Below are 27,755 nucleotides of genomic sequence, written 5' to 3'. Positions count from 1 at the left end.
GGATTGATGTGACGTAGATGTCATTTGAGCCTCGTTGAGCCTCGTTGAGCCTCAAACTTGAATATCGATGTTGAGAGTCAGTGACTGAGTGGGTACGGAGACCTAGGCCAAAATGAGCATATCCAGAGGATTCCATCAGTGTGCCACAATGACTGTCACCCCACCTCAGTACATGATAGCGTCACTGTGTACGAATGCCTTGGGTCACGGGCCTCAATATGCGTGTATATGACGATGTTGAACGAGAGACAAGTTCATTAAAGTCTATTTGTCCTGACACAATAAGCAATCAACCCCAAACGTCAGCTTTCCACTTTCCTCTCTTCTTCAGACTGTCAGCCCATGCCTTGACTTCAGTCTCACCAAGACTCTTCGCCTTGCTTACGGCGTCTTCCATCTTCATGTCGACCTCTCGCGCCATGCTTGCCTTACCGCAAATGTACATGTTCGCGCCAGCATCTAGAAGCTCCAGAACTTCAGCAGCATATTCGCCAACGCGATCTTGCACGTAGGTCTTCGGTCCATCTCTTGAGAACGCAGTGACAATCTTGAGCTTGTATCCAAGCTCGCCCTGGATCTTGTTTAGCTCTTCTTGGTAGATGAAGTCGTCCTTGTTGCGGCAGCCAAAGAAGAGGAGAATCTTGCCAACAGGCTTGCCGATCACATGGAGCTTCGTACGTTCTTGCAGGAAAGCGCGGAAGGGCGCAAAGCCAGTGCCTGCACTAATGAGAACGAGTGGTGTTGAGGATGTGATCGGTAGCTTGAACTTTGATTTGCGCACATGGGCTAGAACCTTGGAGCCTTGCAGTCTCTGGCCCTGATTCATTCGCTGATACGATGGTGTGGGGACAGTGGCGTTGGATGTAACATCAGAAGCGGAGAGGAGATAGTTCGAGGTCAGGCCGTGGATTGTCGATGTCGATTTGTCACCGATAGTCTTGTTGACGACCAGGGCAGTAATAGCGATGCGACGAGGAGCGATAACGGAGCTGGATGAGATGGAGTAGTAACGCGGCTGCAGTGGCAACAGATTCTCGATGACAAAAGCCAGGGGCAGTGATGTCCACTGCTCGGTTGGACTGGCGAGTTGCAAGAGTCGAGCGAGTGTGATGTGTGTGTTTGAGGTAAGTTGCTCATAGCGTTCGCGGTTCTGTCCAATCTCGAGAAGTTTTGCCTTGGCCTCGGGCGTTGGTGCGAACTGAGCGATCTCCTGCACCGTCTTGCGCGCAACCGGGGCACAGATCTCGAGGTGATAGCGGAATGCTGCTTCAAGAGTCGTTAGCGACGGGACTTTTGGCTTAACCGAGTCGTTGTCACTCTTGACGCTAAAGTACTCGTGCATCCTTGCTTGCGCTCCGAGTACATTCAACAGCCTCTTGATCTCCTCCTCTGGGTTGCATGGCCAAATACCGATGTGGTCTCCAGTCTTGTACACGATGTCCTGGTTCCCGAGGTCAAGCTCCATGTGTATGCAGTTTCGGTCTCCCGCAGCGAACAACTCATGAGCGCTCTTGATGGTCAATGGTACGATGGCGGATTGTGTCGAGGTTTGCTGGTGGATCAGCGATGTCGCAGGATTCGAGTCCTCGCTGTTTGTCTCGCCGCTGAAGGTGAGCTCAATCGTTGGCTGGTACTCCACGGTCTTCTGCTCGAAGCCAAGCTTGCGGAATAGGGCAAAAAGATCGTCCTTCCACACTTGGAAATCCTCTTCTGTGCCACCGTTGGCATCATCCGCCTTCTGCCGGGGCATGAGAGCGTTGGCTCCAGCATTGTCGAGCGCGTCGGCAACAACGTCAAGTACACGGTTGTAGTACTTGTAGTTGCTGTTTCCGAGACCGAACGCAAGGTATCGCAAGTTCTCTACCCTAGTCTTCTTGTCCTTCACCTGCTTGATCCAGTCCCACAGTCCAGCTGTGTTGTCACTGGGATCACCCTCTCCGTATGTGCTGAGAATGAAGATGGCGAGGTGTTTCGACTGAATTTTGGAAATGCTCTCGGAATCGTAGTCTGAAATGTCCGCCACAAGTGCGCTGATACCAAAGTGTGACAGACATTCGCGTCCAAGTGTCTCTGCAAACCGTTCTGAGGTGCCAGATTGAGAGCCCCAAAAAATGACGCAGTGGTAGTCACCCTCAGTGAGCTTCTGGGCAACATCTCGAGTGGCAGCCACTCTGCCGCTTGATGCGCCGTCTGCTAACTGCGGCCTTTCGAACCAGATGCCATGGTGGGGATCTGGCCTGTCCCAAACTCGGCCATGTGTGAGGTAGCCGAGAGCAGAAAGGAGTAAAAGAAGAACGGCAACACCATCAGCAGTGCTTGACGGCTTGGCACTTTGAACTGCTGGCAATGCAAGGATTGACTGAAATAGTGGGTTCAACTTTGTCTGTAAATCTGACAAGTCGACCGGAAAGCTGAGAGACTCCATGATGGACAGCAAAAGAGTGTATAGTAGAGTTCACAAGGCCGTAGAGTTCATACTTGAACTTTTTTTTGTGACAGCTTTGAGGCTGAAGGACCCTGAGATGTCCCTCGGACACCGGATGGGGAGAACTTCCAACTCTGACGTATTCTCCACTCCTGTCAAAGACATTACCTACGAGACTTCCACGTCGTGTTCGTGCTTGCAGACCCTAACCTAACGTGCGAAACCTTGGTCCACATTAGCCCCGACTCTAGCACTTACCCCACGTCCACCCCGCATTTGCACTGCGGACCTGCACATCATCCGCACTGCAAGTCGTGTTCGATCTAGTAAATTTCTCCGAACAATTCCTTTGTCGAAAACATGGTTCACTTCGTTCCATTTCAACAACCGGTACCAGAAGGGATTCATGAAGCACTTAAGGGTTTGTCGGTCTTCTTTGGAGTCGATATCGATCAAGTGCTCTGAACTCAGCAAAGTACACTGCTCCAACTTGAGCCTTCCACCATGTCGACTTCGATCCTCTCAAGTCCCTACGCTGCTGCGCTAGGCGCCTGCATTTTCTTCTATTTCGTCGTATACCCAGTTGTTGTTTACTTCCGCGATGTTAATGGTCAGTGCTCCCTACCCTCAATCCGCACATGCCATATACTGGCATACAATTGCGGGATACAGGTAACTCCACGTGCTCTCAGAGCTTTTTGCTGATCCGAGCAGGTCTTCGTCGATACCCCAATTTTCATCCTCTTGCTGGAATTTCCAACGTTCCTTTCATGGTTCTTGCCCACACCGGCGCACGGTCTACCTACCTTGAGAAGCTGCACCGCAAGCATCCAGTGCTTCGAACTGGGCCCAACTCACTGTCGTATGGCGACCTCCGTGCAATCAAGGATATTTACGGTCACAACACACTTTGCACCAAGGACGGCGCTTATGTGATCACCGCCGGATCCCACTACCATCTTGCCGATGTTGTCGACAAGCATGACCACGCTCGCAAGCGCAAGACACTCAGCTCCGCATATGCGATCAAGAACCTCGAGGGTTGGGAACACAAGGTTGCCGACAAGACACAAAGGCTGATCAAGCACATCGACACATGCTGCACTGCGCCCCTGGCCCGCGGTGCACTTCCCAAGCCCGAAGATTTTAACCTCGACTACCGCAAGTGGACCAATCTTTTCACCCTTGATGCCATCGCCGACATTGGACTTTCTGAGAAGCTCGGGTTCCTCGATCAAGGAACCAGTATGGTGACCGGACGCAAGACTGACGGCACCACATATCAGTGTGACCTTCGACCTGCTCTTTACCAGACTGCTCGCAAGCAATCCCTTCTGATCTGGCCCTACCAGTGGTACTTGATCATCAACAAGGTCGTCAACGTCCTCCCATTTTACCGCCGCATGGACAACTATGCCAAGGAGTGGGACGGTATTCCAAACGAATTGGCGTACCGACGTCTGCAACGATACCGTGCCGGTGAGAAGTCCGATGACTTCTTCCAGGCCCTGATGGAGGACAAGAACGGATCGCCAAACAACCTCGAGTGGGGTGAGATTGTCGCCGAAGTCAGCATTATGATGAATGCCGGCTCAGCAACAACCGCTATTGCCATCGCGAACGCAACATTGCAGTTGATAAAGCATCCCGGATGCATGAAGAAGCTGAGGGAGGAGATTGACGCCGCGCTCCAGGACAATGAGGATATCGATGAGACCGGGGTTATCGCCTACGATACCGTCAAGCATCTACCATACCTGCGCGCCTGTCTCGACGAATCGCTCCGACTCTTCACACCCACACCTCATGGCCTTCCCCGCGAGACACCCGCGGACGGTGCAAACATCCTTGGCGACTATATCCCTGGCGGCGTATCCGTCGCAATGTCAGCCCATGTCGCGCACAGACAGGAGTCTGTCTTCCCGCAAGCTGATCAGTACGTTCCGGAGCGATGGCTAGGTGAGGAGGGCAAGGCCTTGCAACCTTACTTCCTTTCTTTCTCGGCTGGCGCACGTGGCTGCATCGGCCGCAACATCTCGTACCTCGAACAGAGCGTTGTGTTGGCAAGTCTCCTGCGGAGGTACGATTTCGCATTGAAGACTCCAGACTGGGACATCGAGCGGTTGGAGACGATGAACTGGATCTTGGGTGAGATGCCGGTGAAGGTCTGGAGGAGGGAGAGAAAATCAGCGTTGAGCAGCTAGCCGGAAGGCGCTCTCTATGTCTTGTTTAGCGTTTCCTTGTCGCAATCGCATTTTCTGCTCAGCATTTCTGCAGGACACGTGTTGAGATGGATCAATGAATCTTTAGGACTTCAACATCGAGTTGCGACTGTTCGTGAAAGCTGTGCGTACGCGCATGATGAGAGCCCAGACGCTAGCCCCACGGAGGCTTATTGGTCCCCGCAATTTATCCCATCTTTTGACACGAACCGAAAACTCCGAGCTCCGATCACAACATTTGAAATCTAAACAACCTCTGAATTTGCTCCTCAGCAGCTGTCAGAACAGTAAAACGCATGCCACAGCCCATAAAAGGGCAACAGCAGCCTGCGGACATCTGACAGTTGAGATTCTTCCATTTCACTCTCCAGTAGCTGTCAGAACATACAAATCGCATGTCACAGCCTGTACAGGAGCAACAGCAGCCCGCAACACCCGCAGGGCCTGCTTCAGAGCAGCCTCCATCTGCGCCTCGACCTGCAAGATCCAAAAACGGCTGCAATGCGTGCAGGTGAATGATCCATGGCTGTGTGTCAGGCTGCGCTGACTATTGTGAAGGAGAAGAAAGGTTCGCTGTAACGAGCGAAGGCCTCGGTGTGGCCATTGTGAAAGACTCAATCTTGACTGTTCGTATGTCTAAGACCTCTGGTTCTTTGATAGCGGTATTTTCTTATAGTTACAATAGATGGAATCGACCTGTACCAGCACGTAGCAGCAGCATTCTATCGACACAATCACTCGCTGTTGCTACACCTCAGCCGACTTCCCAGCACATATACAACTCCAATGTGGCATCCATGGAGGGATTTGGAATGAATGGCAATGCCTTCTTTGACTTCTCTGGGCCTCTCGGTTTTGGTGCCTGGGATGAGGCAATGCTTCTCAGTCCTAATTCCTGGCCCACGGATCCTACGATAGCAGCAGCCACCTCACACTTGGACACCGTCCCCCAGCCTAACTATCAGTTACCGCTTGGTCATCAGCCATCTGGTCCACTCGTAGCACCTGCCCCATCGACGCCTCGAACAAGCTTCCAGGCAGGGGCAGAGCGTGCCGGACAGCAACTAGATCCAGCCTCGACATCTCCCTTCTCACATGAAGGCACCCAAAACGGAGCAGTTGATGGCGATCTTCTTGTCAATACGTTCCTGCAAATGCTTATGCCGCCTATCCTGACACCGGTGGAGATTGGTGCGTTCATCTACTTGGTTGAGGTATTCAAGTAATGATGCTAACGCTATGATCAGGTCCAAAATGGGCATCCACGCGTGCTTTCTTCGGAACTATGGCCGCAGAAGCTCCTGTGGTTCGGAGTGCGATTATGGCTTTCGCAGCCATGCAAATGCAGCGAAGCGGACTAGGTGGCGAAGCTGTGAAAACTGACTGGAGACCATTATACGACACTGCTGCCAGACAGCTCTCAAGTGCCCTTGCAAAGAGACGAAAAGCCGAGGGCAGCGAAACGCCCAAAAGCGGGCTCAAGCATGTCCTAGCGTCTCTTTTCCTTCTTACCTACACTGATGTAAGACGCGCCTTTCTTTTCACGGGGATAACATCACTGACAACGGCTTCAGTTGCTCACAGAGACCCTCCCTAGAGCACATGCCAATCTACGCGAAGCCTATACGCTTATACAAAGCGCTAACAAAATGAGTTTCACTGTGCCAGAAAGGCGCCTGATCTCTTGGCTACGGCTGCTCGACGCACGTGCCGTGTCTACCAATGGAGGCGAAGGGCTGTTCCTCATAGATACCGATGAGACGTTATTCGATGCTTCGCCTGCCGCCAATCCTGCTTCAGAACCTGAGACCCAGGACACTGAGATTGAGGAGATACTCTTTGATGTCTTATACCACCCCGGTATTGTTTTCTATCAAAAGGTACAGTCGTTCGTGGGACGAATCACTAGGATTGACCCTTGGCACCGAAGTCGTGGGACAGTACAGGACGAGACCGAAGTGATGGCCTTGGCTGCGCAAATTTCGAAGGATTTGCATGCACTATACGGACAGCGACCGGCCCTCATGGATCATGCAGTCGCGGGCAACCTGACCGAGAAACACCTTGCGCAGAACCTAGCTGTGGCGCTTACACGAAGCTTTCGCACCTACCTCGCAAATTACTATGCGTCGTTCATACACCTACACCGAGTGGCGTATGTACAATATCCGAAGACGAAAGATGTTACTACGGCCATCGCGAACATCAAACGTCTTTCACACCTCATGGCGCAGACTGACGAATCACTCCCAGTAAACTTGTTATGGCCTCTCATGATTTGGGCGGCTGAAGAAGAAAGTCTGGAGGAACGACGCTGGATCCTCGAGTCCATCAGGGGTCTTGAGAACATTGCTTCAAACGCAAAAGCTACTGGCGACCTTCTCGAGGAAGTGATTCGACGACAAGACGAAGGCAAACGAAGAGTCGACATACGGAGCGTCAGCCAAGAATACTTTGCGAGCCACCATTTTGCGATTGTCTGAGTACGATTAATTGCTCAAGCAGACCATTGCTCTCTCAAATCCGCAATGACCTTGTCGGTCCTCCATCCTATCCGACTCTGCAAGCCTTTCAAATATTCTACACAAGCTTCCTGCTCGAGTGGGTCGACAATATACGCACCGCATGCGCTCAATATATGGCTACCCTGGAACATAGCATTGCCGCAATGCTCATTGCTGATACCATAACCGATCGTTATACGTATATGCTTTCGTATCGACGCATCCGTTGCCTTCCGTGCGCGTACTCCCGCCAGCCCGACCAGCGACGCGTTAGGGGAGTATATGGTAAGGATTATCTTGCACAGGTGGTAGTACTGCAAGCCTACAGCAACAACACCCTGTGCGCAGGGGAGTTGAGGCCAAGAGCCACTGTGCTTTTCCCCAGCATTAGGCTCGATGTGAAGGGCAGTGAAGGTCCAAGGCTTTGTACGTTCCCACTCATCGACCTCAGCGTGCAGTTCCGTCCACTTCTCCTTAGTAATGCTATTGGTGTTGGCCTCGCCACTCTCTTCGAATATAGTCTGTAGGATCGTGCCGAACAGAAAGATGACTCGATTTGTCCAGGCCTCGTCATCAAACTCTCGGAAAACTGATGAGTGGCGGTAGTTGTCGAGGCTCAAGTTGAGGGGCTGCTGCGATGTGAGAGACACATAAATGTGTTGACGAAGCGACACCCAACTTGCAGACTCCCGAAGACCGCCATCCGCCGCGAAAGACGAGATACTATTCAATATTCGCGCTGTACCGAAGTGATGGCACTGCTCGTCTGCGTCACCCATCTCTTCATGCAATCGAAGAAGAATCACAGCCACGAGGAAGTTTTCGTCCCAGTGCGCAAGAGGATCTTCCAATGCTACAATGAGCGCATTCAGGCATTGGTCAACGTACGGCTGCGAGTGGTCTTCTAGCTCTTTGCCCATCAACCAAAGATGTCGAGCTGCTAAGCCAAGGATACCGTGCAAGATGACGGGGAAATGCGCTGCACGCTTCGGTACCTCCTTCGCGAAGTGACAGCGTGGGTCACATACATCTATCCAACTTGTACAGTGTATGATGTAATGATGGAAAAGCCGCGCTTCATATGCATTGTTTACCGGCCACTTCGGTGCCAAGGACGAAGATGGACTTTGGGGAAAGGTTGTGGAGTTATAGGGCGAAATGTTTTGGATGGAATCAAGGGGACTCTTCTTGAAGACATGTGGTGAGGATGATGCCCGAGGGTTCGATCCAGGACTGTTGTGCCAGGCACTTGTCTTTTGCAAGACGTCGGACAGCGAGTCGTTCCTCCCGAGGTGTGGCGCCTGGTAACTGTCGACCGGTGGGATGTTGTCCAGGGTGACCGTCCGGCTCAGTACATCGTGGATGGAAGGCAGGCCATCGTTTTCGCTAAGGACAGATACAGAGATGCTCGAGAACGGGGACTGATCGTTATAAGTCAAGGCCAACTCTGTCGAAAAGGCACCCTGATCGAATGTGTTATCGTTAGTTCCTGGATTCCTTTGGTTGCCACTCGACTCATCTGAGGCGATCTCTGGTTCGGCTTCGACTTGGGCTTCCGCTTCCGCTTCAACAGGCCCCACCTCATCGTCACCATCTGTGTTCGGTGCAAAGAAATGTACTATCAACAAAACCGGTCAGCTCAGTCTACCTGCCTACTCGGGATATGCGAATTCTCATTTATTGCAGATCGGCATGTGCCTCTGAGAAAGAGACGAATTCAACTTACATGACCTGGGTATGTCGACCCATGTCTGGCCAGCACCAAACTCTAGGCTCTGCTCAGCAGAGCCAATGTCCTCGCCGGCATTGAACTTTACGGTCTTGACAGGCCGAAAGCGGAGAGCATTACCCCTGATACAGGGTCTCTTCCGTTCAGTGCAGTACTTGCACTTGTCGGTATCGCGCAGCTTAACGCCTATATGACAAGAGACTTAGCACGGTCGATATGCACACGTTCGTCCCACAGTGTTGCGCCTTACATTTGATGTGACGTTCCCGGCATGCCTTACTGTACGCAGATGTTCAGTACTACGTCATACATAAAACAGAACCTTACTCGCGGTTCTTGGAAGGGAGTGACGAACCATCCACTACGTTGTCGCATTTCATCTATTCTGTGATAATTGTGGAAGGCGATCTGAGCACGGCAAGCCGGTGGAGTGAGGATTGACAAAATTGCCAGATTCGAAGCCGGAAAATGACTCCCGTTTTGTTCAGACTCGATGCGACAGGCCCGACTTCTTTACCCCGCAACTTGCCCCAGACTTTCCTGGAGCCGCAGACGCCAAGATGTGGATGTGGGCGTGGGGGAGGCGGAGAGACGCCGATGGATGCAAGCGATCGGATGCTGGTTTGAGGAATGTTTTGGCGTTGCTCCCAGCATGGCAAGACGGCACGCACTGCCCAGTGAATATCGTTTGGTTACGCTTCAATCTATGCCTATCTGGGCGACCCGGAGAGGCTGATGGGTGTTTCTTCAGCCTTTTGAGCCTCAAGTGCCATGTTTCAGCGACATTTTCGGTTGCAACGTGCTGGAAGCATGGTGTAGGGACGACTACTAGACTTCAAAACTGCCACATGTGGTCTGAAGCGGTTGAACCCTTTCACCCTTCGACGACCTCACATCTGCACCTTTCGGTTAAACTCGGGAAACTTTGCCCCTGACCTGCAGTGACCCGCAACGCACGACGCGACGCATGACGTTCGACTATGGATCCGCATATTTGACTAACTCTCCTACGTGCAAAAACCTCCTCCGAGGTTACGAAAACCTCCTCCGAGTATATCTTCGCCAACCGCCGCCTGTAACATATAGAAGTTCTCACCTGCTGTGCCCGCGTGCTTCTCAACAATATCCTCCATAACAACCCCGCGCCCCGCAATCGCTGTCAATCTGTCCTCATGAGGAATCCATTCGCCAATAAGAAGATATGGTTCAGGGCATCGCGAGGTTGCAAAAACCTCCTCCGAGCAACGCAGAAAGCTCTATAGCCCAGCGCACAGAAAATATAAATGGAATGGCTCTACACGATTCCCTCCATCATTTCTTGTCTCCTTTTCACGAAACCCTGCCACCATAGTTTTTCGCTCTTTCGCTTTCTTCGTACTTCACATCACAATGGCACTACACAAGCTCCAAGTCGCAGTTGCAGGCCTTGGCCGCATGGGCGCTCGCCACGCCCTTAACTTCCTCAACAGTGTTCCCCGCGCTGAGCTTGTCGCTGCTTTCTCGCCAGAGCCCAAGGAACTTGAATGGGCTAAGGTACACCTTGAGCCCTTCGGCGTCACGCTGTACAGCGACTACAAGAAGATGCTGGAACACCCGGGCCTGGAGGCTGTCTGCATCGGTACAGCAACATCTGTCCACGCTGAGGAGTCTATCCAGGCAATGGATAAGAACTTGCACGTGCTATGCGAGAAACCACTCTCGACAACTGTGAAGGTCTGCCAGGACGTTGTCGATCATGCAGCAAAGAAGCCTCACCTGAAAGTCATGTGTGGCTTCTCCAGGAGATTTGACGCCAGTTACCGCGATGTAGCAGAGAAGATTGAGGCCGGCAAGATCGGTCGCCCGACTATCCTGCGCTCACAGACGTGCGACAAGCACGACCCATCAGGGACATTCACCACACGTTCAGTTGCAAGGAACACCCAGCTAACAAACACCAGGCTTCTTCGTCGCCTACGCCGCCTGGTCCGGCGGTGTCTTCGTTGACATGTCCGTCCATGATATCGACCTCACACTGTGGTACTTCGGCTCCTCCGTAGTCCCCAAATCGATCTCCGCCTACGGCGTCGTCGCTGTCCAGCCCGGCCTCAAGAAATACAACGACTACGACAACGCCGTCGGCATCATCGAGTTCTGGGACGGCCGCATCGCGCACTACTACGCGTCACGCATGATGCCGCACGGGCAGGAGGACGTGACCGAGATTATCGGCACAAAGGGCAAGCTCACCGTCAACCTGAACCCCCAGAAGAACTTAGTAAACTACTACCACAGTGGTGGTGTTACGCGCGAGGTGCCGCTTGATTACTGGGGAAGGTTTGAGCAGGGGTTTGTAAGTGAGGCGAATGAGTTCACCAAGGCTTGCCTCGATAACACACCGGTGCCGTTGGAGTTCAACAATGCGGTGAAGGCTGTGCAAATTGGTGCTTGGTTGCAGGAGGCGCTGATCAGTGGGAAGCAGATCAAGTTTGATGAGAGTGGGAAGCGGACTGAGAAGTCGAACTTGTAAGGCTTGATATTTCTAGAGGAAGGGTAGAAGATTGTTGAGAGCAAAAGCATGCAGATAGAACGCACAATTCTAGGGCATTGATTGCTCACATCGTTGCTGCCGTATTCAGGTAATGGTCAGCTCGGTTCGGCCGTTCTCCATATCACTGCAGCACGAACAATGTAGCTCAAGGCTAGGTCTTATGCACACGTCGCACCCAATAAGTACCTCTTCACATTTCCAAGAGTGCGGAACCCAGCAATATGGTTTCTCGACTGACCGTCACTGCAGAATGGAGAAATAATCGCCTGTCATTGTGATTGTCCCCGGTTTCTGGTGTAGCGGAACAGGCGTCTTGGACCAACTTGTCACAAAGCTGCAAGAGCGGGGGCTGGAAATCGTTGTTGCAGAGCTTCGCAGCACAGGACATGGTTCGTCCGCGGATATCGTCTTGACAATGATGTCCTTGCTGTTCGTGGCTACATCGAGCCTTTGGTGTCAAGAGGCCGCGAATTTGTTGTAGCTGCACACTCTATAGGCGGGTAGGGTCTTCAGCGAATAAGAATTTCAACCCAGACTGACGGTATGACAGATTTATTGGAGGTGCTGCAGTCGAGGGTCTCACGCGAAATAGCAGGATTGACGCTGGACAATCTGGTGGTGCGATCGGTTTTGCGTTCATCTGCGCAGGCATCTTTCTTCGGGGTTTCACTACCGGCTCACTACCTTTCTTCGACATCCAGGGGCGAGCGCCTCAATTGCGTCAATACGCTTGCAAGTCTGTTCAATAGCTTGAGTGACAAAGATGCATAATTCTGTAATGAACGCAGGCGCCCACAGCCTGCAGCAAATTGGGATGCTGAGATCCGCTTTACAGGGCACGAGGAAGCCAAATGTCACTATCTGGTTTTCCAACAAAATCGGCTTCTACCAACACAGCTTCAGCTGCAACTTTCTGCGCCTGCGCAGGCGAAGCCACAAACTGTGACGCCGACCACATGGTTATGCTGAGCCGAGGCGATACACTACTCCAGTTTTTAGTCCGAGAGCCGTGGAGGATGTTACGATGAGATGTAGTATCTGACGCTATTAGGATACACATGGAGCATAGCCCCAAATCAAAAACCTCCTCTCGAAGACTTTCACACCCAAGTGTGAGTTGTTGAGTCTAGAAGCCGAAGTGCTCCTTTGTTGGCGAGGTGACGCGACCCAAGGCGACATCCTCTGTGCTGCCCAATCTGCGCGCACCCTTTGTAGAATTGGAAGTGAGGCACATTTCGCTCCTCGGTACCAGGGTTGATGACTGTGACAACGAGTGCCGGAACTTCTCCTTTAGGATTTCGTTGAACGGACCTGTAGTAGTGAGAGAACCTGCTACGATTCCGAGGCAGAGTTCGACAGCAGACCAGATACACGAAATGGCCAGTTCGTCTAAGAAAGTTAGTCAAAGTAGTCAGGGGATCTTGCGGAGTCTTATAGGTTGGTTCGATCCCTTTGATCTGAAAGAATGAGTCAAACCGTACCGTGCTGAAAGCACAACTCCTGTCCGGTGTTAGTGGTATTTTGTACGCTGCGATAAGGGTGGTGCTCGTACATCGAAGCAACCACAAACACCGCGACGACTTGTAACTTCTTACTGAGTGGTACGTTGAATGACCAGATCGCCGGCATGGGCAAGATCAAGATCAAAAAGTCTCCACAACATTAATAGCAGTTCCAATCTTGTATAACAGCGTTTCATCAATGCAGCGACCATCCAAAGACTGGCCCCAGTTGTAGGCCAACAATTGACATCTTGTCAACAGGACGACTACGACCAAGATGTCCCAAACCGAGCTTACGGCAATGAGGACCCACACACAGATCCTCATGTATGCCATAACCCCGAAAATTCGTAGGTACTGCATCAAGATCGAGAATTTGATGACAGGGATGGCTATCGCCCACACGATCTGGGATGCGAGGAAGACATGACTGGGTCGGTGAAACCCAGGGGATAGGGCGGAGAAGCTACCTTCAGGAATGTCACCAGCTCAGTCGGACTCAAAGTCTGGATATGCCTTCCAAGGCCATAATAGTTGCTATTCGTATGTCAGTGTCGTCTAGCAGATATCTGCGCATAATTAACCTATGATGTTTCCAATCACGTTGCCTCAAGAGAGTACCTGAACCTTCTGTATCTTTTCTGGAGGAGTCTGACCTATCAGAATCAATGTGGCGAGGAGCTGTACGGTGGCTACGAAAAATCAAACTCTGCTGCCCTACATAGATTTACTGCAAAGCTGCGAGGACCAAACTTCGATACGGTTATTCCAACGGACACTGACGAAGCTGGGGTTATGCGTACGACGACTGGTGTTAGCCGTGCATCTAGTTCTATTGGAGGGACTATTACGCAAGGAAGCTTCGAACACCGGTGGACAGCCAGTGATAAACTGGTGTCGTGAGACATAGCGATGGATCAAGGATTACGAGATTGAGACCCATGCCAGAGTGCACGAAGCCGATTTTCAGCTGGGTGGCGTCATTGATGCCGCTGGCGAGTGCGAAGTACTCGCCGCATGAGAGTGTGGTGGGCATGGTGATTAGAGGGATAGTCGGGCGGGTGATGGTTGCTGGCGGATTTGGGCTGCCGAGGACGTTGGTGGCGAGCTGTGAGGGGGTTCTGAGTTTTGCTGCGTCTGTCAAGCTGCCAGCGCCGAGGGTGACGATGCAGTCTGCGTCCTTTGATCTCGCTGGGTTTGTGACGGAGAGGATCTCGGACCATGGTGAGTGCGATGCCATGCCTTTCTGGACGCCGACGATCTTGTCTTTGCCTAGTGCATTTACAAGGAGGTCCAGCTTATCTGTACTCTGGCTTAGAGATCCGGATGCAATAACGAATATTTTCGAAGCATTGTAGGTCTGCTGAACATGTTTCGCAAATGGCATGGTGGTAAGGCAGGCCGTACGATATAAAGGGCCCTGGTAAGTCAAGATGCGCCACTGGGATACCGGCCAAGTTAGTACCCGGCGATGACGTGGAGGCTGCTTCGTATGTCTCGACTTCAGCCATGTTTGCAAAAGAGGTTGCTTTTCGAGGTTCGATCGAAATTTTGAAAGTTCCCATCGTGCAAGCCCACATTTGGAGTCCACTCTTCGTCTTACATAGCATTAGCCACCTCTGGGCGCCAATGCGTTCTAACCGATTAAACTGTCGTAGACGAGGGTGACGGGGGGGGGGGGGGTTCAGCTGGAGTAGCTGAGTGCTGGGGTCTTCAAACAGGATGTTTACCTCCATTCTTAATCTGAGTATCACCAATGTGTCATATTCATACCGTACACGCACATCTTACAATCCACACGTCTCCTCTCTTCAACAAGACTGCTTCAGTCTGCTCACCAAGGCCACCACCCGCCCTTCTTCACCCTCCCAGCAACACCTACACCCTCTGTTCCTTCAAGCATTTTGTCCTTGACCTCTCCAACCTTCTCCCCAACCCTATCTACCATCCCTTCAGCTTCCCTCCTCTTGCTATTTATCGCGCCTGCCAACTCCTCCTGCAGACCCTTGATTTCGCTCTTCTTTTCGTGCGCCTCCTCTATTGTCTCAAGCTTCATCCACCCAAAGTACGCCAGTTGGTATGTGAAGAGCGCGCCGAGGAAGCATTTTAGGATGGGTGCGGAGAAGGATTTGTAGAAGGCGCCGACTTTGGAGGGCTCTTTGGGTGGTTGCGGTGGGGGCGTCTGGGGCTCGATTGATAGGTTCCGCCGTGTTGTCCGTGTGAGAGTTTGGCGGGTCGCGCTGAGGCGAAGCAATTGTGTTGCTCTGGTGGTGTTCATGTTTGATTGTGTGTATAGGGCCGGCTCTTGCGTGTCGCCGCTTTGAATTGAAAATGGATGTCCTGTCTACAAAGTGTAAAGCTTGGCGACGATGACTTGATATTCTCGAGCTTCGGATTGGAGATTTTGGGATTGTGATGACGGACGGTCGAAGCTCAAGTGCATTCATGGATCACAATCAAACCTCCGCCCACGCTCCGCACTAGCGCCGGGTCCAAGCTCTGGAAACTCCGAAGGAACACCTTGCATCACCATCCCTACTCACAACTCAGACACCACGCGCTCGTTCCTTTTTACCTCTCTCCTTCACTCTTCCCTTCTCCTCCTCCACCACTCTCTCCCCCATAACTCTCTCTCCGCGAGTCAAACCGCACACCATCCATCACAATGGTACGCTACCCGCTAGTTCCCCTGGCTGCTATGGTCCTCCACATCGGGACAATTCCGCCGAATGAAGCTGGGATTGGCTAACGAGATGGTTAGGCACAAACACCACAGCAGCGCCAGGCGAACATGCGCTTCGCCAAGTCACAGGAGAGAAAGATGGGCAAGCCCGAGACTGCACAAGTTGTGAAGCCGAGGGGGCCTCAGAAGAGCCCAATCAGCAAGATCTGGATCAGTATGTGCATCTAGAGTTCAAGAAATATGAAGGGCAAGACGCTAATGTATGGACAGTCGTCCTCGCTTTCGTCCTCTGCGGAGGTCTGCTCTTTGAGATCCTGAAGCTGTTCTTCTAAGCCACGCTTCACGACTCCCGAGTTCCTTAACTCACCTCCTTCGAGTCCTCATACCCGCCGCCAAAACAATTACAGGTTATGAAGAGAAAATGGCATAACGTGCTACGAGAATCGAGCACCAGGCATGCTTCACAAAAGCACTTTGTATTCTTTCGATTTAAGCCTTTCACTGGACATAGGGCGCGGCGTTCTGGCGTACAACATCTCTGTGCATACAGCACATTACACCTAGGTTGAGGGCACATACCAATGGAATTCGAAATCAACACTACTTGCAGCAATGGACACGTTGATGAAAGGCTGGGCAGCGGTCACGAGCATGGGCTAATGTCAATAGGTGGTTCCGGAAATCAGCGCAAGAACTGCAAGCACGTCTTGAGCCATGTCCTCCTGCACGGACGTGTGCCATGCGTAATCAGACAAATACATGAGGATTTGGGTGCTACGTCTAAGCTAGAAGTAGGAACATGACTGCACTTGCATCTTCTTCGCCCAAGAAAGCTCACTATATGCAGACACTGATGGGATGCAAAACTCATATTGAAGACTGTGTTCTGTCCAAGTCAAACTTCCAGCGCAACCTTGCCTTTCACAGAGATCACAAAGAGCTGGAACTACCGCACACGACTCAGCTCAAACAAACCATGCCACATCTTTGATTACAATGATTATACTATAGGGGTATATACTGCGTAAAAGACTTTCTATCATGCAAATTCGCCATGCTATGCAATGCACTCACTCCTAACGTTCTTCCCCCTCTTCTCTACTTCACAACTATCAACCTAGAACTGTACCTGAAACTTAGGGTTCGTCCTAATCCTCTCGCCATACAACCTGAACAGCACAGGCACAGGGATAAAGCACAGTGCAACAAACCCGAGCAACGAGTTACCCCAGCCCAAACCGAGCTTGTCGTACATGTCGAGCCCAGCGAGGGGCAGCACGCCGCCGAAAACAGAGCGAAGAACGGTGTTGGCGGCGATGGCTGACGCGGCGTGCACGTTGAAGGCGTCAACGAGGTAGGTCTGGATGGTCATCATGGCAGTGAGGTTGCCGACGCCAATGAAAGCTGTGCCGATGATGGGGACTGTGGTGTCTTAGCCATCTCCCCAACAGGAAGAGAAAGGTAAGGGAACGAAGTGAGGGCTTACCAATCCAATGCACACCATAATACGTGGTCCACCCATACAAGAAAATCCCCAACGGCAAACTAACAGCGCCAGGAATAGTAAGAAACATAGGCAAACGGTGCTCAGGCTTCGCGTTACCCTTGGCCTGGTGCTTTTTAATGTTCTTGTCGGACATTGTACCCAGCACACCCATGCCCAGAATCATACCCACGCCCATACCAAGATATGCGAGTCCGACAGCGCCAGAGGAGAAGTGATACTGGCCCTCGAAGACGAACGTCATGGTCGTGAAGAACAGGTACAAGATACCGTAGTTGACGGAGATGTAGAGCGACATGAGGAACACAATGGGCGAGAAGAAGAGCATCTTCATCGGGCGCGCAATAGCGCGGGTGAAGACCTCCTTAGGCGGAAGCCCGTTGTTGAGTTTCGAGCGGAGCTCCATGTTCCCTGTCTCCTTACGGAGACGAGCGACTTTCTTGTCCAGAATGGTCTGGTGGAAGGTCTCGTGGCCGAGGAACGCGAACGAGAGACTGAAGACGCCGCCAAAGATGGCCAGGATCCAGAATACCCAGCGCCAGGAGAGAGACTCGACAAGGAAACCACCACATACGGGACCGATGATGGGACCGAGTAGGGGCCCCACGGAGTAGATGGCCATGGCGCCCGCGCGTTGCTGGGGTGGGAATATGTCTGCGATTGTGCCGCCTCCAAGTGTGAGGGGTGAAGCACCGGCGCAACCAGCAAGGAGTCGGAAGGCGATGAGCATTCCCATAGAGTTTGAAAGGGCACAGGCGATGTTGAAGATGATGAAGAGGACGTTGCAGATGTTGTAGATGGGCATGCGTCCGTACATCTCGGACATGGGTGCGATTACAAGAGGGCCTGGAGCAAATGTCAGTTTGGGTGTTGAAGCTATCATAGAATCAACGTACCAATAGCGAACCCGAGAAGGTACACAGACACGACGAATGTAGCCATCAGATTCGACTGCTCCTCGAAAGCACGCATAACCTGCGGCACACCAGGCGCAAAGAACGATGACGCGAGCGGTGTGATGAATGTAACAGCTCCCAGTGCAGCAATGATAGACCATTTCTTCTTTGCCGGCCAGTTCAGAGGGTTCGCAGGATCGTCAGGCCCGTCCCAGTCAACAACGTTTGGATCCCGTGCCTCCTCGTGTACGGGCGCATCACCGCTTAGTGTGTGTTCGCCTGTGTGTGTTGATAGTGCTTGGCTTTGTGCGCCTTTCTCTACATCTGCAGTGAATGTGTCGGCATCTTGGCCTTGCTGGTATGCTTCACTCTCCTTCTCATTAAGGTCTTGTGCCTCTCGTGTAGGGTTTGAAAATGTTGCTGGTGTTGCCATTGTGGAAGCTGTGAAGGAGTGTACTGCTGCATGATGTGTTAGTATGCTGAAGCAAGGCTACACTTTTGAAGCTTCTGTAGTAAGATAGGGTAGTCCTTGCTTAAGCCAACTTACCGCTGGTGGGCAACTTTTGACGACCTGTTACTCTACGTCTTGTGACACAACTGTTTTGTGCTTCTGAACAGGGCACCTGTAGTGGTGCGTTCGAACAGCCGTATCTATTGAAGAACAAACCCGGGAAGTCGGAGGTGTATCCAGAAGCCAAGCAGCGGGGAGAAGCGTGTCGCATCCATATGTTGGACCAACTCACCGATCACAGGACTCCTATGCCGGTGAACTGTGCCAGAAAAGGCTTGTCCAGGGTCAAGGCGAGCTTGAGCGCGGGAGAAAGCACGCCACAGCGGAGATAAGTGGAGGGTCGGTGGCAAGCTCCCTCCGACGTGTCTGATAGGTGCACGCAACAAACGAATGCGGCATCGGAAATTCAAATGCAATTATCAATTCGCTCTTTACGATGTCATGCATCTGTGAGCAATCTGTGCGGCATGCTCCGAGCTTGGATCGTGTCTGCTGTCCGTTCGTGAGAGGTGCTAGCATTGGTGCACTCAGTGCGCTCCGCGGAAGAGTCATGGTTCGACTGTTCTGAATTGGTGGCTTGCACCTTTTCGCATTTGTTGTTTTGAATCGTTGAGAGTGTAGAGTACCTGATGCGATACTCGATATTATGGCCCTAGATCGTGAAGAGATCTTGGGAAACAGCATGCGACGTTGGCTTAAGGTCAAGAGGCCCCGCTGTTGCGGACTGTCCCACATTCCCCAGATCCTCGCTCTCCCGCACGTCTCCAGTGACTGGAGTCCGATCCACTCGCTTTGAGAGTGCCGTTAGGCGACAAGGCTCTCGGATCCGAGCATCGTAATGATTGCTGGTGGGTATTCCAAGATTCACAAACACGGTACTTGAGTATCAAGAGAGCAACATCAATATTATAATCTATCTACAGACACTACTTCCCACACTCTATAAGACCTTACCGGCCGTCGTTGAAGTACTCCTGTCCTTCGTCTCAACCTTGCGCAGACCCTTCCCGGCCTGAATCTGACCAAGAAGAGCTCCGCGATCTGGCAGACCACCAGGTGCCTTCATTTGAGGCATCGGTGGCGGCGGAGGAGCACCTCCCATAGGGGGCGGTGGTGGTCCTGGAGGTGGAGGAGGAGCAGAGCCTGCAGGCATTGGCGGAGGCGGTGGAATGCCCGCTGGTGGAGCTGGGCTTTGAGCAGGGGAGTCCTTGTTGTCCATCGACGACAATGGACGTGGTGGTGCCATTGTGCCAAACAGGATTGAAGCCAGGTGTTTGGCACCTCCCTGTGTAGGTGCTTCGTCCTCGTCCGAGGACGAATCGTCCGAATCAACGACAGACCAGTCATCATCGTCCTGTCGTCCACGAGTGCGAGCTGATGGTGCAGCAGGTTCGTTGAAAGTTGGCGCGGCAGCCTTGTTAGCCTGCTCCTGCGTCAAGCGGTGGAACGGGTTCGTCGACAACTCGCTGGTGTTGCTAGCTGGAGGTGGCGGTGTGTTATTGTCCTGGGTAGACATGGCCATCTTCTTGTAGAAGGGGTTGGTTGTCTCACCACCAGCAACAGGGTGAGGACTGGTGACCGACGATGCGGGAGGGCTTGGGAACGACCCTGGAAGCTGCGGCATAGGTGGCGCAGGCGGCGGTGCTGTGCTTCGTGGAAGTTCTTGACTCGCAGTAGGAGTGGACTCTTGCGGGGTGATGTGCTGAGGACCCTCGTCGTCAGAAGAGTCCTCGTCATCGAGAGCCTCCAATTGGAGCTGCAACTGTCGCTCACGTTCACGAGCAGCTTCGATCTCGGCACGCTGTGCAGCCAACTTGGCCTCCTTCTCCTGTTGTTCTTTCTGTGCGCCAGCTCTACGCTTCTTTTCTTCTGCCTTCTTGAGCTTGCCTTGTTGTACCTGCTCCTCCAGAGCCTTGAGCCGGGCTTGGGCAGCCTCGCGCTCCTTGGCCAGCTCATCTTCTTGTCGGCGCTCTTCTTCCCTAGTGCAGCTGTTAGTGATGGTCCTTCCTTACTTCTTCTTTGACTTACTCCATGCGCTTAGTCTCCGCTTCCTGAGCTTGCTGCTGCTCCCTTAGGGCCTGCTCAGCAATCTCGTTCTCTGCCCTCTTTGCTTCAGCCTCCGCCTGCTCTGTATCATGCTGTGCAACATCGGCCTTGTTCTTGCGCGAGGCTGGTGGAGGAGGAGCCGGCTTCTTGCCAGCTGCCTTGGCCGGAGCTGGAGGCGCCGTGGACTCGCCTTCGAGCCTTCTCTGTCTTTCTTGCTCGCGGCGAGCATCTTCCTCTTCAGCTTGTCTAAGTTTAGCCTCGCGCTCCTTCTTCTCGCGCTCTGCACGCTGCTCAGGGGTCTCGCCAGCTTTGGCTGGAGCTCGGAGACCCAGAGCAGCCAGACGTTCAGCCATGCGTTGCTCAGCTTGCTGCTTAATGAACGCAGCTCGCTCTGCTGGTGTCTTGTACGAAGATGCACCGCCGGGTGTAGGTGTCGAACGTGGAGACTCTGTGGCACGCGCAGGACTCTCGTAGCGAGAAGTAGACTGGGTCTCATTAGTGCGCGAAGAAGCGCGACCAGTATCACGAGATTTGTCTTCCTTGCGGACGCGAGCAGCACGGCTGCTTCGCTGCAAATCGAAGATGAAGTCCTTGACCTCATCCTCAACACCGAGAGCCTCTTCCCATCTGCGCCGCTCGTGCTCGCTGCGGTTGTCATGTCCACCCTCCTTGAGGCTGGCCTCAAGTCCCTTGGTATACTCGTTGACACTATCCTCTATGTCGCGAATCATGCGCTCATTGTTCTCCTTCTCAGATCGGATTCGGGACTGCTCCTTCTCCAAGCGCTCAGTTGCTGCACCTGTATCGTCAGTAGCAGGGGCAGGCCTGCCGGTCAAAGCAGCAGAACGTGCTTGCATCATAGCTTTAGCACGTGCCTTCAATCGGTCTGACTCTGTCACCGCACCGCCAGGTCCCGTTCCGACAATCGTAGATGCGGATCCGGGATGCGCTTTAGCATCTTTCAGCCTGAAAAGCTCGAGCTGAGCATCAGCAATCTCACGCTCAATGCGGCGCACGTTGGAAGCAACTTCCGGCAGACGGTCGGTCAAAGTCTGTAGCTGTCGCTTGAGCGCACGGCGTTCGGCGTCAGAATCGCCGCCGTGTAGGGATGCCTTAGGATGAGCATCGATGTCTTCCTGGACTCTGCGAATGCGGCGGTATAGATCGTCAGCCTCCTTGCGGTCTCGGCGATCGAGAGCGTCATCCTCATCAGCAGCGTTCTCGTCCTGGGTGTCCATAGCGTCCAGCAGGATCTGCTTCTCCTTGACTGCTTTCCTGAGCTGTTCCAAAGACATCTCGTCTGGACGTCCAGAGGTAGGTGAAGATGCGCCGGAAGCAGGCGAAGGCGAGCGGCCACCAGCGCCAACACGGTGTCTTGCGCTTGAGCGGTAACCAGCATTGTCGTCGTTGTTTCGGAAGACGGTAGCATCCTTTCGGCCTCCTGCTGCTGGACTCCCGGAACGGAACGAGTGAGTTTTAAGGTAGCTGACACCAGTACGCTGCGGCTGAAGGAACGCCCCAGAGTTCTTTCTGTCTTCAGCATCGCCACGAAGCAGATTCTTCATTGCGCCGATCGAATCGTTGATGTTGCGCGTAGAGGGTGGGACCAACTCGGGAGGCAGACGGTTTGGCACAGGGTATCCGTTCAGCTTGCGGTAAATAAGATGCATTGCGACGGCGAATTCGTCCAAGTTGAGACGGCCACGATCCGCCGAGTCAGCAAGTGTCCAGATCTTCTCCAAGTCTGGCTTTGGTAGACCACTCTGACCCAAGATCTCAATAGCCTGCGCACCAGCAATGTAACCTTTGCCCATGCCGTCCCAAGCTCTGAAGGTGTCGTCGTACAGCTTCTTCTCTCCCTTTGTGATAGCCCAAGGAATAGTCGCGTTACCAGTGAGTCCACTAGTAGTCTGCTGGCTGCCCGCGTCACGGCCGGTCTGCGGCATCATACGCCCTGCTAGTGCCTCGATGTTGGGGAGTCCAGTGGAAGGCGTGTTAACGAGGCCCCACTGGCCAGGCATGCCTGTTGGCTGAGCGTTGAGAGGCGCCATACCAGTTTGTTGAGGAGTCAGGTTGTTACCACCGAACCCAGTGGGCATTGGTGGCATTGGAGGACGCGGGCCGTTGTAGCCACCTCCCATGCCTTGACCAAAGCCAGTCTGCTGTGGCTGCATGCCCGTGGGTTGCATGCCCATAGGCTGCTGGCCATATCCGGTTGGCTGAGGAGCCAACGAGGAGAGCAGTTGGCTGTTCGATTGCTGCGGTTGCGGCTGCTGAATCGTGGGAGGCTCATTGAACGAGGGAGCATTGCTCGCTGGGGTAGGACGGCTCGGTTGGTCGTCGGCGGTGTTGAAGGAGATGATGTCGACCATACTTGACACTTCGTTCTTGACACGGTCAGGCAAAGTGTTCGGGAGGTCTTTACCAGTTAACTTCAGGTTACAAAGGTACATGGCAAGGGCAAATTCGGGGAACAGAAGCTGCCCTGACTTGGTAGTGTCAGACAGCGTCCAGATGTGTCCCAGCGCATCTCCTGGCAGCTTCGACCGCAGCAGCAAGTCTCGCGCCTGGTCTCCTGACAGAGCCTGGGCGTCTCCTGCAGCAGACTTGAACAGCTGCTCGAACTTGGCCTGATCCTGCGCCGTGATGAACGACAGCCGTATGCTGGGGATCTTGCTCCCTGTCTTTGCAGGCACGGGCGGCGGAACTGACGACGAAGTTCCCCTGAAAGAATCGGCCATGGCGGACGAGGTCATGCCCGTGGCCTGGGGTCTCTGCGGCTGCGGGGGAACTTGTTGTTGCTGCTGCTGCTGCTGCTGTTGCTGCTGTGGTGCGCCGGTCTGGAAGGGCTGCTGCTGGGGAGCTTGCTGCTGGAAGCCCTGGTTCTGCTGCTGCCCAGGGTAGCCCGTGAACTGCGACTGCAGCTGCTGGGGCTGCTGTCCGAAGCCTGTCTGCTGAGGCTGCTGCTGTCCAAAGCCCTGCGGCTGGCCCGGATAGCCTGTGAACTGCTGCTGCATTGGCTGCATTGGCTGCATTGAGCCTCCTCCAAAGCCTATCTGTTGGGGCTGCATCCCGCCCTGGAAGCCCTGCTGCTGGCCGAACTGCTGCTGCTGGCCATACTGAGGCTGCGGCGGCCCTCGAGCACTGTTCCCGCCCCCTAAGTACGAATTGGACCCAGAAAACATCGTGTGCGAGCGGTCGCGGGTCGATTAGACGGCTCGCGTGTTTCGCATGCGAGTTATTATTAGAAGTGCAGGAGGAATCGCACGCGAACGGGTGGAGAGGGTGATGTATAAGGTTGGGTGCCTGTCTGTGCTGTTGCTTCTCCAGGTCCCGTTTGCGCTAGGGCACGAGCTTCGTCATCCAGCATTGGGTACGAATGCGCGTGCGACTGAGCCACCGCAACAGTAACGTCCCTGCACCACATCCACTATGTCGCACGACCAAAATGGAGCATCTGCACCAAACGCAGAAGCTGATTTCGCCGAGGTAGGGAGCTTCTTAGAATGCCGTAATAACTCCTGACGGCTGCCATAGGCAATGAAGGAGCTTGCTCGAGGCGAACGAACCGCATCTGCACTGGAGAGCCATCTGGACTCGCTGGAGAAGAAGATTGAAGAGCTTCTGGCGCAGGCTGAGAAAGCTGAGAAGGACATGCAGACCGGTGCCTCGACGAGCGAGAAGCCTTCTTCCCAGGGTCAACCTGAGAGCTCATAAAGCAGTGTCCACTGCTCGAAGCTAGCAGCATAGATAAGAGGCAGACAAACAAGAGCTATTCTCTGCCAAGCAGTGCGCCTCAACAAGCTACACAGCTCCCGGCCTAGGCAGTCCAGCGAGCCCAACGTAACGATACCCACGAGTTCGATGATCACAATGATCAGGTGCATGTAAGCGGACGGATAATGGAGGGAAATGGTTAGGAGCTTGACACTGTCGTTTCAGAACAACAGTGCACTTTGTCTATATTGGGTATCTATATACTCGCATCTCCACAAATCCATCTACAAGCCTCCAATCGTCGAGGGCTTCACCTCTGAACCCTTGGCCTGGAAAGCCTCCTCCAAATGGAAAATGCCTTCGCTGTCCTTCTCGAATACGCCCACCTCGGTGATGATACCATCAATGAGCTCGGCAGGGGTAACATCGAACGCAGGGTTCCATACGTTAATGCCGTTCGCTGCAATGCTGACAGTCTCCACTACTGCGAGATCCAAGTTGACGCCATCATGGCGAGGTCCCTTGATCAGAGTCACTTCCTTGCCGGCTCGCTCCTCGATGACGATGTCTGCTCCAGATTTGGTCTTCAGGTCGATAGTCGTTCTTGGTGCAGCGACAAGGAACTTGACTCCATGGTGTTTCGCAAGGATAGCCAAAGAGTAAGTACCAATCTTGTTCGCAGTGTCACCGTTCGCAGCAACACGATCGGCACCGACAACGATGCCAGCAATGTTCTCGCTGCCGCCTCTGAGTCGAAGCAGGGCCGCTGCCATGGAGTCAGTGACCAAGGTGGCCGGTATCTGGTCATGTACCAGTTCGAAAGCAGTCAGCCTCGAACCTTGGTTGTATGGACGGGTTTCTGAGCAGAATGCATGCTTCAGTGACCCACTGGAGTGCAGCGACCGGATGACACCCAGAGCAGTTCCGTACCCTGCAGTTGCAAGTGACCTAGAGAGTTCAGTGATGTCACCGAACTTCGGGGACGAGCACGTACCCAGTGTTGCAATGCGTCAACATGCTTACTGGCCCTTTCTTGCCAGCTTCTGTGTTCTTCACAATCCACTCTGCGCCGTGCTTGCCAATGTTCTCGTTGTCGCTCACATCATCGACGAGCATCTGCTCTGCAGCTTTGACATACGCCTCCCTCACAAAATCTCCACTGGCTCCCTCTTTCTTAGCAGCGTCTTCAGTAATCTTCCTCAACTTCCCTGCCGCATCTGCAAGGTTCACAGCAGTTGGTCGGCTTGTGACCAGGTAGTCCAACTTTTCCGTGATGAAAACTTGTACCTCCTCCGCCACCGACGAGAGCTTCATGTTTGTGAGTTCGACAGCCAAAGCAAGAGCAGCAACAATGGCAATCGCGGGTGCTCCTCGAGTTCGCATCTCTTTGATGGCATGCCATGCATCGGTGCTGGAGTAGATGTGATCATACCCTTCGGCATGAGGCAGCTTAAGCTGGTCGAGAATTTCGAGCTGACCCCGCGTGTACTTGATCGCTTGGAGCACCATGTTGTTGATTCTGAAGTTGGTTGAAGCGTTTTCTGTCAAGGCAAAAACTCAAGATGGCGAGCTTGGGTCGCGATTGCCCAACGCGAGCAACACGTTTCTGACGTGGGGTCTTGCCCCACCAACGAAGCGTGATGGAGGGGCAACAACAAGTAAACAAGCAAGTATAGAGCAGAGCTTCTACAAAGACCACAAGAAGCTCTATGACGATATTCTCCAGTCCAAACAACCTTCGAATTCGTCTTCAATCATCACGTAAAGCTCGACTTCACTAAAACGACCCACAGTCAAGCTCAACGAGCTCCAATACAATGACATCAGGACTACCTAGACGAGCGCCTGGTGTGCGCAGGGTGGCGTTTAGAGCTGCCGGGGCAGGAACAATCTGTCCACTCTGCAGCTTCTTCTCATGTTCACTACCTCTCGATTGATCTGCTCATCACGTTTTGCCATCTTCAACCCAGCATTCACTCGCATATCTCATCGCTATTCAACTATCACTAAGAACACCTCCACCATGTCAAAGCTCAGCTTGAACTCCACACTCCCTCTCCCCAATTCCTCCCACAAGATCCCCCAACTAGGCTTCGGTGTCTACCAATCGCCCCCAGAGACATGCGTTAAGTCCTGTCTCACAGCTCTGAAGGCTGGCTACCGACACATCGACACGGCACAGTACTATGCGAACGAAGAGCAAGTCGGACAGGCGCTGAAGGAATCTGGCCTCAAGCGTGAGGAAGTCTACCTCACCACCAAGATCCTCAGCCCGGGCAACGACGTCGAATCGACATACAAGAGTGTGTTGGAGAGCGTCGAGAAACTCTCTGGCAAGGATGGATACGTGGATCTCTTCCTTATTCACAGCCCTAACGCAGGGCCGGAGAAGAGGAAGCTGATGTGGCTCGCGCTGGAGAAGGCCAAGTCAGAGGGTAAGGCACGCGAGATTGGTGTCAGTAATTATGGCATCGGTCACATTGAGGAGATCAAGAAGATTGGCAAGGTCTGGCCACCTGCCATCAACCAGATCGAGGTACGTCGGCTATCGTGTTCGAATCTCGATCCACTAACGTATGCCAGCTCCACCCCTGGTGCCAACAGAAGGAAGCCGTCGAGTACTGCCAAAAGAACAACATTGTCGTCGAAGCCTACTGCCCGCTCGTCCGCAACCAAAAGGCGCAAGACCAGACACTCCAAAGCATCGCAAAGAAGCACAACGTGAGCGACGCCCAAGTCCTCGTACGCTGGAGTCTGCAGCGCGGCTTCGTGCCCCTCCCTAAGAGCGACACGCCCTCCAGAATCGAGAGCAACGCGGACCTCTACGGCTTCGAGCTCGACAACGACGACATGGCCAAGCTGAACGAGCTGGATGAGATGGAGAAGGGCGCGCTGGTGCAGGCAGTCAGCAATGAGTAGGAATGGAGTGACTCGCCAAGGATGACCGTTCGCCGACGCGATCCTATCAAAGAAATCTTGAATGAGGTCACTCGAATGTTGGAGGCTTGGCTTCGGCGACTGTACCTGAGACCTTGGGAAGAGTAGAGCTATATCAAGGAAAAGCGTGCGCGTAAGGTCAGGAAGATGAAGGCTCCGGCTGGTTATTCGTCGTCCCCCGAATCTCTGGAATCGATGGAGATATATCATGAGGCAGACTTCTGGTAGTTGACACACAAGTAGATAGCTGCCACAGGCCCAACACGCCATCTTCTTTCAGGTGTGTTGCATGACTATCCCCATGGTGCCAGAAGTCTGACTACGTCCAGGCTACCCTTTCAACCGCTTTATCGCATCGCAACGTTGAAGATGCGATTCTTGAGAGATACTTAGTACGATCGCAACGTCGCAGATAATATTGAGGGCATCAAATTCAATTGCGGTGATGGTACATCCGGAACGGTCAAGGCTAAAATATACCGCGATAGTCTCGTACTTTTGGCATCACTGAAGTAAGCCACACTTCCACCGAAGCCGGAAGCTAAGTGA

General features: G+C 53.1%; 13 protein-coding genes across 13 annotated transcripts; 6 read left to right on the top strand and 7 right to left on the bottom strand.

The window, feature by feature from the left end:
* Positions 1 to 258: 258 nt before the first annotated feature.
* On the bottom strand, positions 259 to 2,744 carry BU25DRAFT_243937 (cytochrome P450 reductase 2). The gene has a single exon (XM_033701553.1). The coding sequence runs from the start codon at positions 2,423 to 2,425 to the stop codon at positions 290 to 292; it is 2,136 nt and encodes a 711-aa protein (XP_033564817.1). The 5' UTR covers positions 2,426 to 2,744; the 3' UTR covers positions 259 to 289.
* A 185-nt stretch (positions 2,745 to 2,929) lies between these two features.
* Positions 2,930 to 4,806, top strand: BU25DRAFT_446262 (benzoate 4-monooxygenase cytochrome P450; the record flags this gene model as incomplete). Its single annotated transcript, XM_033709478.1, has 2 exons — positions 2,930 to 3,035; positions 3,140 to 4,806. The coding sequence occupies 2 exons, from the start codon at positions 2,930 to 2,932 to the stop codon at positions 4,627 to 4,629; spliced, it is 1,596 nt and encodes a 531-aa protein (XP_033564816.1). The 3' UTR covers positions 4,630 to 4,806.
* Positions 4,807 to 5,042: 236 nt separating this feature from the next.
* BU25DRAFT_429071 (uncharacterized protein) lies at positions 5,043 to 7,130 on the top strand (the record flags this gene model as incomplete). The annotated part of the gene is made up of 4 exons (XM_033708539.1): positions 5,043 to 5,158; positions 5,333 to 5,838; positions 5,895 to 6,169; positions 6,222 to 7,130. 4 exons carry the CDS (start codon positions 5,043 to 5,045, stop codon positions 7,128 to 7,130), a joined length of 1,806 nt encoding a protein of 601 aa, XP_033564815.1.
* BU25DRAFT_446261 (uncharacterized protein) lies at positions 7,043 to 9,849 on the bottom strand (the record flags this gene model as incomplete). The annotated part of the gene is made up of 5 exons (XM_033709477.1): positions 7,043 to 8,745; positions 8,878 to 9,066; positions 9,131 to 9,159; positions 9,552 to 9,682; positions 9,838 to 9,849. 5 exons carry the CDS (start codon positions 9,847 to 9,849, stop codon positions 7,145 to 7,147), a joined length of 1,962 nt encoding a protein of 653 aa, XP_033564814.1. The 3' UTR covers positions 7,043 to 7,144.
* Positions 9,850 to 10,269: 420 nt separating this feature from the next.
* BU25DRAFT_446260 (NAD(P)-binding protein) lies at positions 10,270 to 11,538 on the top strand (the record flags this gene model as incomplete). Its single annotated transcript, XM_033709476.1, has 2 exons — positions 10,270 to 10,783; positions 10,821 to 11,538. 2 exons carry the CDS (start codon positions 10,270 to 10,272, stop codon positions 11,387 to 11,389), a joined length of 1,083 nt encoding a protein of 360 aa, XP_033564813.1. The 3' UTR covers positions 11,390 to 11,538.
* A 2,221-nt stretch (positions 11,539 to 13,759) lies between these two features.
* Positions 13,760 to 14,299, bottom strand: BU25DRAFT_418983 (Dehydroquinate synthase-like protein; the record flags this gene model as incomplete). Its single annotated transcript, XM_033707910.1, has 1 exon — positions 13,760 to 14,299. One exon carries the CDS (start codon positions 14,297 to 14,299, stop codon positions 13,760 to 13,762), a length of 540 nt encoding a protein of 179 aa, XP_033564812.1.
* Positions 14,300 to 14,672: 373 nt separating this feature from the next.
* On the bottom strand, positions 14,673 to 15,329 carry BU25DRAFT_407913 (uncharacterized protein). The gene has a single exon (XM_033705676.1). It carries the CDS (start codon positions 15,188 to 15,190, stop codon positions 14,747 to 14,749), a length of 444 nt encoding a protein of 147 aa, XP_033564811.1. The 5' UTR covers positions 15,191 to 15,329; the 3' UTR covers positions 14,673 to 14,746.
* Positions 15,330 to 15,703: 374 nt separating this feature from the next.
* Positions 15,704 to 15,927, top strand: BU25DRAFT_455713 (uncharacterized protein; the record flags this gene model as incomplete). The annotated part of the gene is made up of 2 exons (XM_033709954.1): positions 15,704 to 15,809; positions 15,866 to 15,927. The coding sequence occupies 2 exons, from the start codon at positions 15,704 to 15,706 to the stop codon at positions 15,925 to 15,927; spliced, it is 168 nt and encodes a 55-aa protein (XP_033564810.1).
* Positions 15,928 to 16,569: 642 nt separating this feature from the next.
* On the bottom strand, positions 16,570 to 18,634 carry BU25DRAFT_407910 (MFS general substrate transporter). Its single transcript, XM_033705675.1, has 4 exons — positions 18,546 to 18,634; positions 17,996 to 18,459; positions 17,082 to 17,945; positions 16,570 to 17,017 (listed from the first exon to the last, which is right to left on the bottom strand). Exons 2-4 carry the CDS (start codon positions 18,426 to 18,428, stop codon positions 16,713 to 16,715), a joined length of 1,602 nt encoding a protein of 533 aa, XP_033564809.1. The 5' UTR covers positions 18,429 to 18,459; positions 18,546 to 18,634; the 3' UTR covers positions 16,570 to 16,712.
* A 766-nt stretch (positions 18,635 to 19,400) lies between these two features.
* BU25DRAFT_361604 (uncharacterized protein) lies at positions 19,401 to 23,843 on the bottom strand. The gene is made up of 2 exons (XM_033703703.1): positions 20,535 to 23,843; positions 19,401 to 20,485 (listed from the first exon to the last, which is right to left on the bottom strand). Exons 1-2 carry the CDS (start codon positions 23,735 to 23,737, stop codon positions 19,447 to 19,449), a joined length of 4,242 nt encoding a protein of 1,413 aa, XP_033564808.1. The 5' UTR covers positions 23,738 to 23,843; the 3' UTR covers positions 19,401 to 19,446.
* A 54-nt stretch (positions 23,844 to 23,897) lies between these two features.
* Positions 23,898 to 24,700, top strand: BU25DRAFT_407908 (uncharacterized protein). The gene is made up of 2 exons (XM_033705674.1): positions 23,898 to 24,041; positions 24,090 to 24,700. The coding sequence occupies exons 1-2, from the start codon at positions 23,985 to 23,987 to the stop codon at positions 24,267 to 24,269; spliced, it is 237 nt and encodes a 78-aa protein (XP_033564807.1). The 5' UTR covers positions 23,898 to 23,984; the 3' UTR covers positions 24,270 to 24,700.
* BU25DRAFT_386596 (Methylthioribose-1-phosphate isomerase) lies at positions 24,554 to 25,778 on the bottom strand (the record flags this gene model as incomplete). Its single annotated transcript, XM_033704402.1, has 2 exons — positions 24,554 to 25,217; positions 25,264 to 25,778. 2 exons carry the CDS (start codon positions 25,776 to 25,778, stop codon positions 24,554 to 24,556), a joined length of 1,179 nt encoding a protein of 392 aa, XP_033564806.1.
* A 419-nt stretch (positions 25,779 to 26,197) lies between these two features.
* Positions 26,198 to 27,612, top strand: BU25DRAFT_437866 (Aldo/keto reductase). Its single transcript, XM_033709034.1, has 2 exons — positions 26,198 to 26,805; positions 26,853 to 27,612. The coding sequence occupies exons 1-2, from the start codon at positions 26,293 to 26,295 to the stop codon at positions 27,186 to 27,188; spliced, it is 849 nt and encodes a 282-aa protein (XP_033564805.1). The 5' UTR covers positions 26,198 to 26,292; the 3' UTR covers positions 27,189 to 27,612.
* Positions 27,613 to 27,755: the final 143 nt, after the last annotated feature.

This window comes from Macroventuria anomochaeta, assembly GCF_010093625.1.
Source record: "Macroventuria anomochaeta strain CBS 525.71 unplaced genomic scaffold BU25scaffold_6, whole genome shotgun sequence".
NCBI lineage: Eukaryota > Fungi > Ascomycota > Dothideomycetes > Pleosporales > Didymellaceae > Macroventuria > Macroventuria anomochaeta.
Note: the sequence above shows the minus strand (reverse complement) of the source record. Positions and strands in the feature narration are given on the sequence as shown.